Raw genomic sequence first — 16,333 nt, forward strand, 5'->3', positions numbered from 1 at the left:
TTAGGAACAAAGGTTTAGCTAACAAGTTCACCACCTCTGTTCTCTATCTTTCAGCAGAAGGGAATCAGGTGATACATAACCCTGGAGGAGGAATCCAAATCATGCTTAGTTGAGGTTTAAAAAAAAACTACTTATCTTAAAAAAAAAAGAACAGATTATTAAAATAGAAAAATGTGCCATGCTTTTGCTTGTTACACTCCAATACTCAACTGTTCTAGAATAACAAATCTTTTGACCCATAGGCTAATAGAGAAAAGTAACATCATGCCGAGTCATGCAGAAAACTGGTTTTTATTTCAGCCTGTTTCTGCGTCTAATCGCAGGAAGAGATCTGTACAAAGTTGTACGCACTTTCGAGTAACTTCTGATATTGGGGTCAATATGTAAATAAAAGTGGCAAAAAATCTTTACTTCTGAGGATATTTTTAATGATCAAATTTGTGGACAGAATGAAATACCTAGGGCCAGTTATCAATACAGAAATTTCCTTCAGAATAATCTTGTGAAATGAAAGGTTAAACAAGTGACTCATGAAACAAGGTAAATCTACCCTAAGGTAAGTAGGTGAAAAACACCAAAAGCAAAAATGGTTAGCTCTATCCCAGGGGTAAAATGAGCTTGGACTGCAGATGGTTGAGGCAGTTGTGGCTGATGCAATTTAATTATAAGTTTATGAATTCCTGTGAGAAAATGGTAAGTGAATACATTCAATTATTCTGATATTCCATCTTCACGATAGATGCCCACATAAAGTAGACTATTCAGAAGCAAACTGATTAATTCTATTTTTTTAAAGTCGATATAATTGTTAAAAATATACTTATTAAAGATTGAATCTTATCGCCCCTAGCAGTAGTATCTCGGACTATATGTTTTTTAAGGGTAATAACTTGAATCTCCATTCCTAGCATGCAGGAGGTGACCAGGGTTGGGATGTTTCGGCTAAAAAGGGGGTGGGGATGCCGCCAGCTTCACCAGCGACAGCCATCCTGTCAGCTTTGTGCATGAACACACGCTCAGAGAGATTTTCATCTTACCTCAGACAGCTAGGCCCAGCCCGTGGCAGCCTGCACCTGGGCAGAAGTCTCTTCCGAGAGCTGAGCCTTTCCTACTCAGGAGAGATGGACCTGGGCCGGTCTCTTCTTGGGTGAGGAACCAAGCAAGGAGCTCACTCTCAATGCCCTGTGTCATGGGAACTTCTGAACTGATCCTGTGTGTGTTCAGGAGATCTAAACTCAACAAGGGGTCCTTCTTTTCTGTTTCTTCCTTTCTCTCTGATAATATGGAATCTGAGGAATGGGCTGGATGGATAAGAAAAGTTCATTTATAACTAAGAAAAGGTGAAGTGTTATCCTTCAACAGCCTAACCCTGCTACCAACCTCGCAGATTACCAAAACCTGCAGCCTTAACTCTACTCTCCCGTAGTTTCATTTTTGACAGATGGTAATCTCTGTCCTTTCTCCACAATTTATCTTTCACTCTTCTGATCATTCTTAAAACCACTGTCTGAATCAGGCAGTATTTATTCTCATGGTCAGAGGCAGTATAGAACACACGTGGCCACTCTTAGTAAACAAAGTCGTGGTTAAAAGATAAGGCTCCAGTCAGACTGCCTAAGATCTACTCTGTGAGCCTTGGGAAAGTTAAGAGTTACTGAATCTCTTTGCCTTTGCTTCTTCCTTCATAAAGCTAGGTTCATCTAGGTTAATATTGGTATCTATACATCACAGGGCTGTTATGAAGAGTAAATGAATCTATGTACTGCATCTGACCAGCAACCGGCCCACAGTAAGCACTCAAGGTTACTATTAGCTTCATGAGCTCAGGCAAGCAACTTCATCTCACCTTCCTCTTCCTAAGAATGAAAATATCTGCCCCTACCTATACTCCTCTCTGAGACCTTTAGCCAACTGTCCAGAGCATTAGAGGCTGTGTTGATTACTGGATATTAGGCTTCCTATAACCCCATCACACTGGAAATAGCAAATACAGTTACTGTAACATTTAGTACTAAAAAGACCGTTCTAATTGCATTTGGGATGGGGGCAAAACACTAGACTGGAAACCAGAAGGCAGATTCTGCAACTAGTTAGTAGTGATTTATCTCCACCTTAGGGAGCCTCATTTTTACTATCCTTAAAATAAGGCAACTGGGTGATATAATCTGTGACGTTCCTTCTAGCAATATGGTTTTCACAACACCAGAAATATGAAACAAATCTTAAATTGTGGTGAACAAGCTTTTCAAAGGAACTAAGACATCACTCTTAATTGTTTTTAGAAGAATCACAGTTTAACTAAAGAAAGAGGAAGCCAAGAATACATGTTTTCATTATGATAACAATCCAAAAAAAGAAGGAATGGAGTTAATGCCAAAAAGATGTCAAAATTAATAACCAGCTCAAAAGCTAGAGGTCACCTACTATAATTAAAGTAGGAACTAATCTAAAGAGCAAGTTAGGTGGAATTTTTATATAGCAAATGGAAAGATTATATAATAATGAATCGCCAAAGGCAGAATTAAAACTGACATAAGCCAGCTTCAAGAGGGAAGTGGACAAATCTGACAGAAGCAAGCTTGTACAGAGGCAAGGCCCTCCTTAGAGGTGGCCTGGGGGAGGGAAAGTGCACTACCGTTTTTATTCTGGCTTAAGAGCAAGATGAAGGTGAATGAATTTATATGTTACAGACGCTCGCGGGTTTTTCTGTTAATAGGGCCAATTTAACCACTAGCTTCTTCCATCACTGAGTACTTCAGCACCTGGCACCCAAGTCTCTCTGTCATTTTCAGAGATATCAGCCATGCAGACCACACTCCTCACACCCCGTCCTCTCCGCTCCTGAAGCTTCTCCTCCGTGTACCTTTCCTCTATCCCATCTCACTCACACTGCCAGGACATACCTTGAACGTTGTCGTCTTACAAACAGCTTCACCTCCAAAATCACAGCACCTCCTGCCCACCACACTCCTGACCCTCCCTTTTCTTCCCGCCTACCAGTCCTCCTATCTTCACCCCTCTCCTTGCTTAGTTTAAGATTTAAGAGCTATCGCCATCATCGCTTTTGAACAAGCCTCTGCAAATCCCGTGCCCTCTCCCCTCCCCAAATGCCCATCTACAACAGGAGGAAACCCATCATTCACATCCGCTGTACTTGGACTTGAAGGCGCCACTGAACACTCCTTCGTTCACTTGCTCACGCCCTCACCTCAGTACAGAGCAGGCAATGTTATCAGACCCTGAGGTGAGGAGAACGAGTATTAGAACAAACCCAGGGACTGCCTTCACAGAGCTTCTATCTACTGGGCTAGCAGGGAGGAGAGACACAGCGTACACACCAACTTTAAAAAGTATGCTCAATTACCTTTTGTGGATTCAACATCACCAGTAATTTTCCTTTCTCCCTTCACTAGTTGCCTGGTCCCCATTCTCCAATGACTTGTGCATTTTATCATTATTCTGCAAATCTCCCGTTCCCTTTGCTCCTCCATTTCTCACTTGGACTTAAACACCCTGCCCATCTTCTTTGAGAAAACGGGAGCCAATGGAGAGGATTCCTCATTGCTCCCATCAAAATCCCCCCGGCACAGTGCTCATTCTTCCTGCCTCAAGAGTTTACTCACATGCTTCAGGTCTTCCCAAACACAGGTCCTCCACTTCTGTCCTGATCTGGTCCCCTCTAACATCTCGAAGGCACTGGACCTGCAGTCCTCCTCCTGATCCCCAGCAATCACCAAGATTTCCCTCTTTCCTAGACAACTCCCTACAACAAGCACATCAACATCCTTCAGAATTTCCCATTTCAGAGGTAAAAAATAAAACCTTCCTTTTATCTGCCCCCATTTTGTGTGCTTTCCTTCATACAGCCAAACTTCTTCAAGGCAATGTATTCCAGACACCAGTTTCTCACTGTTGACACCCTGATCCAAGCCACCAGTATTTCTACTCTTTTCACACAATAACAGAGTGATCATTAAAACCTGCTTAAAACCTTTCAATGATTTTTCCATTGCATTAAAAATAAAATGCAAGCCTTTCACCTGGCCTACAAAGCCCTACAGGAGCTCACCCTGCCTGCCTCTTGGACCCTCTCTCCTATTTCACTGTTTCCCCATCCTTCTTTCTTCCTTGTGCATTCTAAGCTCCTATGTGCCTCAGGGCCTTTGTCCTCACAATTTCTTCTGCTTGGAATGCTCTCTTCCCTGATCTTAAAGATCAGGGCTGGCTTATTTTTTTTTCCCTTTTCACTTAAACCTCAAGCTTAAATTTACTTTGTCAGAGAAGCCCTCCCTGAACACCTAATCTAAGGTAGCTATTATGTCAATTTCATCACATCAATTCTCTATAAAGCTATCGGACATTTTAAATTTTTGCTTTATCTTTTTTCCTCAAAGAATATAAGGGTCAAGAGAGCAATGTGTTCACCTCTGTATCTCTAGCACCTAGAATAATGTCCTGCACACAGCTGGTATCTAATAAATTTGTGAGGCTGACTAGTAGAAATGGTGTAAAATGTATCCATATTCTGAGAAAGTAGGTTCTGCTTCAGCTGCCAGATACACTCTAAAAAAAAAAACAAAACTATCTTGAAAAATTTCATTTTCAGAACAGCAGTAAAAAGGGAGCTTTTAACAATGGCTTACATTCTCATAGCATTATCTAAACAACAACAACAACAAAAACTTTTACAAAACTTTCCTACTAGAACCTTGTTTCTCTCTACTGGAATTCAAAAGCTATAGATCACTACAAAGTAGCAATTATATAACTGAGACAGAAACTAAATTCAAAACCAAGGTCACGAAACTAGAGAAGTATAGAGGTGATCTGAATGGAATTTTGCTTCCTCAGTCTAAGAATTCATTCTATTTGTGGAACTATAATGGTCCAAACAGGCCTCTCTTAAATGACTAACCCCAAACCTTTCAGAAATGACATACCCTACTCCAAATCCTGGTCCACCCCTGACAACACACCTGAGGAGATAATTGTACAATGTTTCCATCTAGGAAGACACAAAGTCAAATGGTAAACATTCTATACTCTATAGTTTAGTCATACCATAAAATTCCATTCCAAAAATATTGTGAGGTAATTTCTGGCAATAGTGAATTAAAAATTTATAATGCTAGACGTGTCTGCTATTCTGACAATGAAAAAGGTTAAATCACCTTCCTTAATTGCTGGCACAAATAAAAAGAGTAAGGTGCACTGATTATCAGAGTATCTTCTAATTAAGAACCTCTGACAGATTGGGAGATTCAGAAGGTACTCTGACAAATGATCTAATCCAGTTTCCTTGAAACAGGAAGATCTAAACTATTCTATTAAGAGGACAGCTGACCTAACCATAGAGGCCACTGGCAGAGCTCAGCATAGTATTCCAGCTATTGTTATTGTCCATGACCTTTCCATTTTGTCTTCATTTACTCATATGGTTTGGTAACTCTTGCTATATGCCATTGGCATCAAATTCCATTGCAGAATGAGTGTGGTTTTTCCCCCTGGCCATTTTATCAACATTAAGCAAACTATTAAACAGTCCCTCCAGAATCTTGTTCTCAACCAACCATTCCTCTTACTCTGCTCTATCATCACATTTCCATCCAGACGCACAATGCATGCAGCCTGCTCCTGGGAGAGAGTCTTCCTCACTGTTAACGTGGAGATGTACATAGGCAGTATTTCAGAAGTTAGTTTCTAGACTTGTTAGCTGGATCTTTCCATTTTTAAGAAGTATAAATGAAAATAAGTGTAAGTGGTGACACAGTTCCCACACTAAGGGAAGGTTAAGGTTATTTACAAAAGATTCTAAAATACTCTATAGTTCTATCTGAAATTAGTCAAATGCAGTTCTATTAATATACTAACCACCCAGTAATCATTTAAAATAAGATAAAATGACAAATTCTTAATTTTCTCTTGAATGCTAGTGTTTAAGTAAAGTAGCTATGGTGTGATGGAGACCACTGTAGATCCCGAAGGGCGACTTCAAGGAATTTTCAAGACCTTTAGAGGCTGGAAGCCTTAAATCTAGTATTTTATGTCTGTATTTTATTAGAAGACATAATTTGCCCCCTGGGCTTAGGTTTGTTGAAAGTATTATTATTACTTATTAGCTATGAACAAGGACCTTTTTTGGTTCATATGAAGAGAAAAATGGAGCAAGGGGGAACGCGAATGGAAGAGTCAGACTGAAAAGAGGAGTGGGTAAGAACTGCCGGGGGCAGCAACCCAAGAGAAGGGACAAGAGGTCTGAAGAAAAGGAGTGAAGAACAGTTACATGTGAAGGTGTAGAGACAGTGCCCAAGATGGGGCAAACTAAATCGCAAGCAGAAAAACAAAGGAAAGAGAGCAGTCTGTACCCTTACACACACACGTCATTAAATCTGAAAGGAAAAAGAAAGGAAACTGGTGGGAAACACGAGGGCCAGCAGGCCCTTAGCAAGCTACCAGGTGAGAATCCTGGCCAAGGAGAAGCTTAATGGCTTTCTAGAACAAAGGACAGGAAAAGCGTAGACCCAGACAAAGATGTAGACGGGACGTTCAAAAGTTATGCCTTTGCCATATGTTTAAAAATATATCCTTCTATAAAGAAACTTATTGTAGAGTATTTAGAAATTATAGAAAACTGTTTTTAATCCCCTTAACAGCCATGGATAACTGTATCAATGTTTTGGCATTCAGATCTGGAATTTCATGGAAATAATTACAAGTTACACTATAGAAGGTTACCATGTTCCTGTGTGTTCCTTTATTTTTATTTTTTTTTTTAAAGATTTTGTCAGAGAGAAAGAGAGCACAAGCAGAGGGAGCAGCAGGCAGAGGGAGAAGCAGGCTCCCCGCTAAGCAAGGAGCCCAAGGTGGGACTCGATCCCATGACCCTGGGATCATGACCTGAGCCAAAGGCAGACCCTCAACTGACTGAGCCACCCAGGCATCCCTGTGTGTTCCTTTAATGATTGTAAGGCATTTTGTCCATTAAGATACACCATAATTTAACTACTTTACTATCTATTGGGTCACTTAGTTTGTTTCAAGTTTTAAAAATAAAAGTCTTAAGAATAACACTGCAATTTGCATACTCCTGTACATTAATCTTAGCGCACATCTCTGAATCTTAAGAGAATTTAAGTAAAACGACTAAAAGGATATAAAATCTTCATCGATCAACATATACTGCTAAGTTGGCTACATCTTCCCTGCCAATGTGACAAATCCTGTATCTCCCACACTTTTTAAAACATGCATTCTTTGGAATAGACATAAAACCATTCTGTATCCTATGCTTATCAGTTACTTTTAAGTTTTTATTCAAAACTGATCTAATTTACCCTCTTTGTATATGGGATCACTCATCTGTATTTCACCCCGACAGCAACGGCAAGTCTGTGTTTTCTCTTACTGGTAAAAGCATTCTCTTAATAGATGAGCGCATGCTAGAGACAATCTGGGGAAGTATGGCATATGGTGGTCTCTGGAGCAACTTCCCTGCATAAAACAGAATCTTCACGGACTGGGGATTACTTGGGATTTTCAAAAAGTGTTATTTCTAAAGTCCTTATGCGCATCTTCACATCTCTGAAAGCTTTCTAAAAACTATGTTCTCAAAACATGAAACAAAATCTTTCTTGTAAAAGCCTATCTCCTTCCATACACTCTCTTCACCAACTGAGGCACTAACTCACACCTCTCCTCCAAAGCAATGAAATCTTGTCACTACAGCCCATGCAATATTTTATTTATGTTGGTCTTCTCTCCTAACTAGTGAGAGCTTCCTGTGACCTTCCTAATTACTAGGAAGAACGCCATCTATCCTGAGTATCTAATACACTGGTCAATATCAAACATGCAGTGTTACTTAATTCTAATATCTCATTTTCTAGAAAAGGAAACAATGGTTCAGGTGAGTATCATTTTCTTGGTCAAGGAAAACCAGGGCCAGAAGCATTCTTTCCTGATACAAGCACACTCTCCGAACTACACAGCTGGTCACACCAGCAGCACAGCACTAGCATTCCAGGAATCCTTCTAAATGAAAAAGATAAAAGTCTGAACTTTTGAATAAATCAGAACTTAAAGATTCAAATATGATTTATTTCAAAGCAGTCTCTCTGAAAAGCTATGCAAATATCTCACTGATGGTACAACTGATTAGAGAAGTTTTATAATTTCTCTTTGAAAGAGCCGTTAGGGTCAGTTCCCCAGAAAATCATTAATCCTTAAACTTAAGCCAATTTAATAATCATATATCATTTTACACTCCAACTGATGTCACTCAGTTTTTCCATTCATCTTATTCTGTGAAATTAAATGACCTCTAGCCATTTCAAAAACTTATATCCAGCTTCAAAGCATCAAGATGATTTCATAAACATTATCACTAATGATACTCAAAGAGAATATAACATTCCAAAAGATCAGCTTAAGATGTTTGAAATAATGATGGCATTTAGAAAGTTCATAATCTCTTTGTATTCCTTCTGCAAATAGTCTGTTTATATTCCTTCTCTTCCCAAAGATAACTCAAATTATCTATTTTGAAAGAAAAAAAAACTTGTATATCAATTGTTTTTAAAGGATTATTTTTAGTTATAACTCAGGCAATCATGTAACTACTGAAAACTCTAAAACTTATTTAGAGGATACCCCAAAAGATGAGCATGTCAAATAGCATTGAATATACACTGAAATATGCATAGAAAATTGCTTTAAAGTACATATACCAGAATGTAAATGATGATATCCATTGAGGGACAGGATTATGAGACAACTTTAATTTTTCTTTATTTTTGGTCACCTGGACCTTCTTACATTCCTACTAAGAATATGGAGCATTTATACAATAAATAAAGATCAAACATATACACACACACACATTAACATTCCAAGGTCTAAGCAGTAAGGAAGCTTAATCTAAATTTGCACATCTTAATATTTAAGAGCTCAAAATTTGGCTCAGGAAGAAGGGTATGCCTAGATACTAGAGAGGCAGAATTTAAAAAGAATCTTAAGGCTGGGTTTATCTCATCTCCTTGCCCTTCTATATAATTCTACCACTACCCATACAACTCAGAAAGGAAACCTTGCCTATTCTAAATGAGCCACTACCTCTCTCAAAATGTTTAAAGCAAATTCAACAGTATTACATTGTTGATGACCTGAAAATGGGTCACCCCCCACAACTGATTATAACCGTCTTATGCAATGTTCCTTTGGAGGAAACAAGCAGAGCTTGTACAAACCAGACCTACTTCCCTATGAGAAGATGGCACACATCTGTACGTATAACCAAGTTCTGAAAGCACACAGAAAGGCAAGAGCAAAATCAGGAAGAAGTTAAATCAGCCTAGTCATTTGTCCGAAGCAATTTCATATTACATCATTAATTTAAGAAAGTACAAAGGCATCTGTTGTGTCATTAGTGAATAAATAAACAATGCCTAAAGTTTAGACATGTTTACTTTGAAAGTTATGATGAAATAATTACATTGTCTGGAAAAAAAAATCTGTTAATAAGGCTTGAGAAATAAATCCGTTTCTATAGGATATGTAATTGCTTTTCTACATAGATCACTGTTAAACAGCTATATTGTTTTCTTTCTGACTAGGAATTTAGGGCTCAAAACTAGATTCAGCATGCCAATTTTTAGTCTCTAATCAAACAGACATAATAAGAAATATATCTGAATGAATTTATATGGTTTATACATCCCATCTGTAAAGATTTAAAGATCAGACCACTCAACTACACAAAAGTTCAAATGCCTGTATAGAAAGAATGGAACAATGGGGGACAGGCGACCACAATGTAACAGAAAAGTACCCCCCCCCCCCCGCCCCCAGCTGAGTAACACCACATTCCATCACTCTGGAATGAACTGGGAAGGACTGCTGCTCCAACCCTACAGGTATTAAGTCAGATATACTTGGGGATTATCTCACAGCTCCCTTCCTATTTCACCAGCTGATAACCCTACACCTCAGAGACCCTTGCAGCAAGGGGGAAATTTCCAATTCAATCATTCAGAAAGAAATCTTCTCCATTCCTGAGCTTAGAAAAATCATCCAAGGGACCTTAAAAGGAAATCAAGTTATTCTTAAAATGTACACCAAGAGTTCTTGGCGTTAAGAAGGAATCTCTGTATAGCGCAAAGCTTGAGAGCAGCAGGGTAGCCAGATAGTGGAAGAGAACCTGCTTCATTTGAGGATGATCCTACCTTTTCCACATTACTTATCTTAGAAATGTGGAGGCCTAGAATCAAAATATAAAGCGGAGGACCATCTCCTTAAAAAACAAAACAATAAAACAAAAAACCTTTTTGTTGGAGGGTGGGTGGGGTGGGTGGTGTCTAAACACCAAGAGAACCTGGCATTAGTTCCAAAGACAAGCCCGTAGCAGCAGCAAGACGTATGGACCCTGGCAATTCTGACCACAAGGTCCAGTGTGACTGTCTGAGAAGGCATAATATATTCCAATTTCATTTTTTTCTTCTTTCTTAAAACTAGTCAATATTTTATTATAGTTCAGACTCATCTTTAGAATGAAAATTTTAAAACCTGGCTTAAGTTAGCTGAGTTACTACCATTCCACCACCTCAAAACCTTTAAAAACGTGTCAACCTTCGATCGGATGTACCTAGATAGCATCTGCTGCTGAAACGCCTGAACTGTCACTAAGTGCCCTAATGGGGGTGGTGGGTTAATAATATCGCCAATTAGCGCAGAGAGAAGATGAAGGAGAAAAAAAAAGTACCTCTTTATACAATCCCACTGAGGCTCCTACTCTACTTTCTTCAGCTGTTCAGGGGGTTAAAAGGATGAAGAGTAGAGAGAGCGGGAAAGGGTGATTTCACTGCTAGGTACCCACCGTTGAAGCGAACAAAAGCAAAGGAGGATCTAGAGAGGATTTTTAAATGACAGAATTGGAATTAATGTTACATAGTGTTCATTCTAACAATCTAGAAATTAAAATGAGATTTATGATATGTTTATTATTTTACTGCTTAGCCTGAATAGACAGTGGGCCTTAAAATCGTTTAATCTGACCCTGACAGGAAAATCTAGTTATAATCATTACAATCATGCAAAGGGTATATTTCATCATCTGTCACACCGTGAAGTCCCACAAAAAGTCACTGATTAACTGAGTTTTTCCTTTTTAGGCTTTGGTTAGGAAACCATTTCTGAAGTTATCTCCCACAAAATGCAGGATTTTTTTTTCCTTTTCTCTTTGCTTTCAAGACTCTCTAATGGGAGAACCTGGGTATTACATACCTATAGATGGAGATTTGAAAGGGTATTTATCAGGAAGATCCACTCTAACTTTCCATACTCCGCCTTCGTATGGTGCTGAAATAAAAGTAAAAATGTTAAACATTAGAACTGTGCCTCCACATTAAAACATAAACCCGAGCATAAGTGAAACATTAAATCCTAGTATCTTTTGAAAACCTTGCAAATTAATTCCTTCAGAGTCAGGGACCTCATAATCAGTAGGTATTCTATGTTCAGATTAAAGTACTTTACTTTAAAAGATGTAGAGTTCGAAAATAAGCAAAGATTCATTTCTCCCCTATGTTTACCTGATTTTTTTAAGTATTAAACACTACTCAATTAGTTGGTAATTAACAGCCTCCTATTTCAATCTGCCCCGTTGACCCACCCCCCCCACCAAAAACAATTTCCCCAAAACCAACCATGTTGCCACTCATTAATAAAACAAAAAAGAAAACAGTACTCACAATTTGTGTTTAATACTGTCACACAGAGATAAAAGAGAAAAGCATATGAAGTAATTATGGTAAGAGCAAGATTTCCTTACTGGTTCTAGAGTTCCATTAAATTTATTGTTCAACTACTACACATACCTCCACTGATATTCTCATTACCTATTAATGAGTAGAGAAAAAAAGAAACTGAAAAAGAAGAACGCATATGAACACGTGTACTTACTTCCTTGTGGTCCATAAAACTTCACTACAAATTCATTGAGTCCTCCCAGGATCGTAACCTCATGCTTACTCTCAATGCTAAGGTGGAAGGTAAAGGAAAGTACACAGGCTCTATATTACCTGGAAGAACTAAAGATGATATCCCCAAGATATGCTATGTAAAGTGTTACCAACATTTGATATGAAACTGATAAAATATGAAATATACATAGTCATTCTGGTCATTTAGAAGGGAATATACACTCTTATGAAAAGAATGTGAATGAACTTTAGAATCAGAGACTGGTGTTCAAATCCCAGGACTTAGCAAGCAGCAAGATGTACTGGGTTTGTGAGCCTACACAACATAATAATGTAAGCTCACTCCCCAAGCCTTTGTTATCTTTGTCCATCAGGAAACACCACTTCATACGATTTCTGTGAGGATTAAATGGGTTAAGTATGTAAAACATGTAAACTGCATTTTATAGATAATGTAAGTCAAAAATAGGCACTTAGTTTTTTCTCCCCTCTGTAGTCTCTCCTCCCCATCTACCGCTAGTGAACCTTTTAACATAAACTCCATTATTCCCTTTAGTCAAATTCAAAAACTTAGCAAAATACTGATTCTCCTAAATTAGAAATATTATGCTCCTAAGATTATGGATTTACTTAAGCGAAGTCCCCACATGTTTTCCCCCTGGCTTAGAGAATAATCAAATAATTAATGATACCACCTTGCTACAGGTACTGTTAATTGCAGAAGAGCAACAAAACCAATCAATCAACCTTGTCTGTAGTCTTTATTTTCACCTCTCTTTCCCTCCTTTCCAAACCTCTCTCCTACTTAGACTGGCCTCTAGTTTCTGGCATGTTCTGGGGCTCTAATCACAGGAGTAACACTCGTGTATTCTCTTCCTCAGAAACTTATCCGTCCCTGAGACTCTTACATGTTTAACTACTAAGATTCAACTCTAAAAGCCAAACCAACGCTTATCAGTAGAGAAGAGGGCTACTGGTCTAATATGTACCTGTTTTAGATTTCTTCTTTGTGGTCTAAACAAATAACAACTTGGGAATTTTAGGTGCGGGGCTTTGGGGGGCCCTCAAATCTCACAATGAAATTAAACAAGAAAACCCCAAACAACCAGGTATGATAAACTGGTCTCACCTTTCTCCATCAGCAGTACAAATCACATTTTAACTACAAGTACTATTATACCAAAGACAAAGAAGCCAAAGAAATTTTTAAATGTTCTCTTACATAGAGAAATATTTTTAAAGATATGAAATTACATATTTGGCTCTCCCTATCTTCTGTCCTACAGGCCACAGAACAGAGGGGCTGGGTGTACTTTTGGCAAAGTCCTTACTCAAAAGCCTTGAACAGGGACACCTAGGTGGCTCAGTCGTTAAGCGTCTGCCTTCGGCTCAGGTCATGATCCCAGGGTCCTGGGATTGAGCCCCACATCAGGCTCCTGGCTCAGCAGGGAGCCTGCTTCTCCCTCTGCCTCTCCCCCTGCTCATGCTGTCTCTATCTCTGTGTCTCAATGAATAAATAAAATCTTAAAAAAAAAAAAAGCCTTGAACAATCTCCACTAGAGATATTTAATTAAGACAATTTAGTCTTATGCTAATCTGATCTCATTCTTTTCTAAATGAAAGCTGTTTTAATAGTACACACACTGAAAGGACTCAAATAGTATCCATGCTGGAAAACAGGCTTCATTTCTCACTTGGTCAAATGACACATACATGCATGTTGTACAATTTAAATTCTTCTTGACCGGTCACCCTCTGACACCCAGCAAAATATTCCAAAGCTAATGCTAATGTAATAAATAAAAGTATAACAGGTTAAAATTTGTTTTAAAACAAGAAACAAAAAAAGCACCTTGAGTTAGAAGTTAAATCTAGTTACAATGAACAAAATTAAATACAAATAATAAAGCCCTTGAAGAAAACAGACTTTAAAAAATAATCTTGGGGTGAAAAGCCTTTCCTAAGAGTGATAGGCTTGTATAAAATGGTTTATAGAAGCCAGAAGCCAGAAAGGAAAAGATGAGCAGATACAAGCACACACACACTTAAAACTTTTATATTGTAAAAGACAAAATTAAAACAAACTAAGAAGAATAAAATTATAGCATATGACATTCCAAAGAATGTGAATTAAAACATAAAAGGTTATTACAAAGCAGTAAGAAAAATTAAAGGGGCCCCTGGGTGGCTCAGTCAGTTAAGTGTCTGACTCTTGATTTCAGCTGAGGTCATGATCTCAGGGTTGTGAGATGGAGCCCCGAGTTGGGCTCTGCACTGGGCAGGGAGCCTGCTTAAGAATCTCTCTCTCCCCGCCCATCTCTTTTCTCTCCCTGCTCTGCTCCTCCCTTCCTTTGAAAAAAAGAAAGAAAAAAGAAAAATTAGAAACACCTTGACAAAGAAAAGACCAGAACGGCCAAGAAAACAAAATGAACACAATTAAGCTGAAGTTTAACTCATTAGTTTAAAAAGACATTGTTCACCATAAATTGATAAAGATGAAAGAGCTGATGAAAACCTAGTGTTCAGTGGAGTATAAATTCCTATTCCTGAGGATAAATTTAGCACTGTGTTCCAAAACTCAAAATAAATTTATTTTTATTCAAATTTCACTTTTATGAAGTTATTTTTTTTTAAGATTTTTATTTATTTATTGAGAGAGAGAATGGTAGAGAGAGAGCATGAGAAGGAGGAAGGTCAGAGGGAGAGGCAGACTCCCTGCTTAGCAGGGAGCCTGATGTGGGACTCGATCCCGGGACTCCAGGATCATGACCTGAGCCGAAGGCAGTCGCTTAACCAACTGAGCCACCCAAGCACCCGTATGAAGTAGTTATTTTTTAAGAAAATAACCAGACGCTGCTGGTGGGAGTGTGATACAGTTTCCACCACTCTGGAAAACTGCTGGTGTAGAACGCTACACACATGCACACCCTCTGCCCAAGAGCACTACTCCCACTAGGTAGGCATAACTATGACCACCAAGCACAGGTTTAAGAGTGCTCACAGCACTACTTACAGTATCCAGAACTGAGGTTACTACCCAAGGCTCATCACCAATAAAAAGGATAAACTATGGTTGTCACCCAACAGAATACTGCACAGCAATAAAAAATGAATTGCAACACTTAAGTGTATGAGTCCCCCAGCTATTACAGTGAAAGAAACCAGGTACCAAAGAGCACACATGATATGATTCCATCTATACACATTTCACACAGGCTAAATGAATCAATGGTGTTAGAAATTAGGATGAGTTACCCTAGTGGGGACTGTGATCACTGTGAAGTGGTTGGAGGGGGACTTCTAGGGTGTCGATTAAACATTTATTTGTTCCATTTATCACTGAGCTACACAGATTTGTGGACTTTTCACATACATGCTCTTGTTCAGCAAAAAGTGTATCTGAAACGTGCAAATATGTTTACTGGAATATGTGAAATTTAAAAATGAAAATTAAGTATCAAAAGGAACTGATTAAATGGGTTATAAACCATTTTATACAACAGGCTGCCACTAAGTCCACTAGTGTTTACTGGTGCCCTCTCCACACCCAGAGCTCCTCCAATGTACGTTTCTGCTCAACTTGAGGTATCCAGAAGTAGGCAACCGAATAAAGTAATACAGGTAAAGACACCCCATTCATTAGACAAAACCAAATAAATTCACAAGGATAATGAAAGAAGAGAGTAAGGTAGAAGATTCAAAGAGTTTAACAAAAAGAAGTCATAAACTAATTTTATAATCTAAAAATCTGGAGAAGCGGCATTCCCCATTAGTCAGAACTAATTCGCTATGAACAGCATTGATGGATAGCAATTACGCATTTAAAATTACGAGTTATCCACATGGCTATCTTTTCCAGAAAACTGAAGATATTTCTATCCTTTACATGGATGCAATAAATCTGGGTTTCCTCCATTTTGTGATCTGAGAGTTAGTCCATGCTTTTATCTACTTTCCAAAGAAAATTCTCCTTTCCCAACAGTCATGTTCAAATGAGATTAGAAGTCAATGCTCCAAACCTCCCCTTTCCCACGATCCCTGGTACAATCTTCCTGTCAGATATACTGGGTCTGTCTTTAATTACACATTATACTATAAATTAAAGAGTTCTTATAGCCCATTTCATATGAAAAACTAAAAGTAAACTGAATGAAACCTTTAAAACTCCTACCAAGTTGGTAAAATGAAGAAGCTGTGCTAAATTTGTTGCCTTAGAATGGTACAGACAACTAAATCAGATGGAAAAAAAGAATTTAAGTTTAGTTGAAAGAAAAACACTGCATTAAAAATAAGCCATTTCATCACCACGAATGAATGACTTGCCCACAAAAAATATAAAATTACTTGACTACTGTCAC

The 16,333-nt window shown here is 38.4% G+C and overlaps 1 protein-coding gene across 3 annotated transcripts in view; it reads right to left on the bottom strand.

The window, feature by feature from the left end:
• The window catches only part of UBE2H (ubiquitin conjugating enzyme E2 H), a 108,228-nt gene that overhangs the window by 31,011 nt on the left and 60,884 nt on the right, over window positions 1–16,333 (bottom strand). For 2 of the 3 annotated variants that reach the window (XM_027573206.2, XM_027573203.2), the window contains exons 2-3: window positions 11,956–12,032; window positions 11,278–11,352 (exon numbers count right to left, since the gene is read on the bottom strand). In XM_027573206.2, coding sequence (XP_027429007.1) covers window positions 11,278–11,352; window positions 11,956–12,032 — 152 coding nt within the window. The remainder of the gene's footprint in view (window positions 1–11,277; window positions 11,353–11,955; window positions 12,033–16,333) is intronic. The other variant, XM_027573204.2, reaches the window with a different exon arrangement.

This window comes from Zalophus californianus, chromosome 12 (genome assembly GCF_009762305.2).
Source record: "Zalophus californianus isolate mZalCal1 chromosome 12, mZalCal1.pri.v2, whole genome shotgun sequence".
NCBI lineage: Eukaryota > Metazoa > Chordata > Mammalia > Carnivora > Otariidae > Zalophus > Zalophus californianus.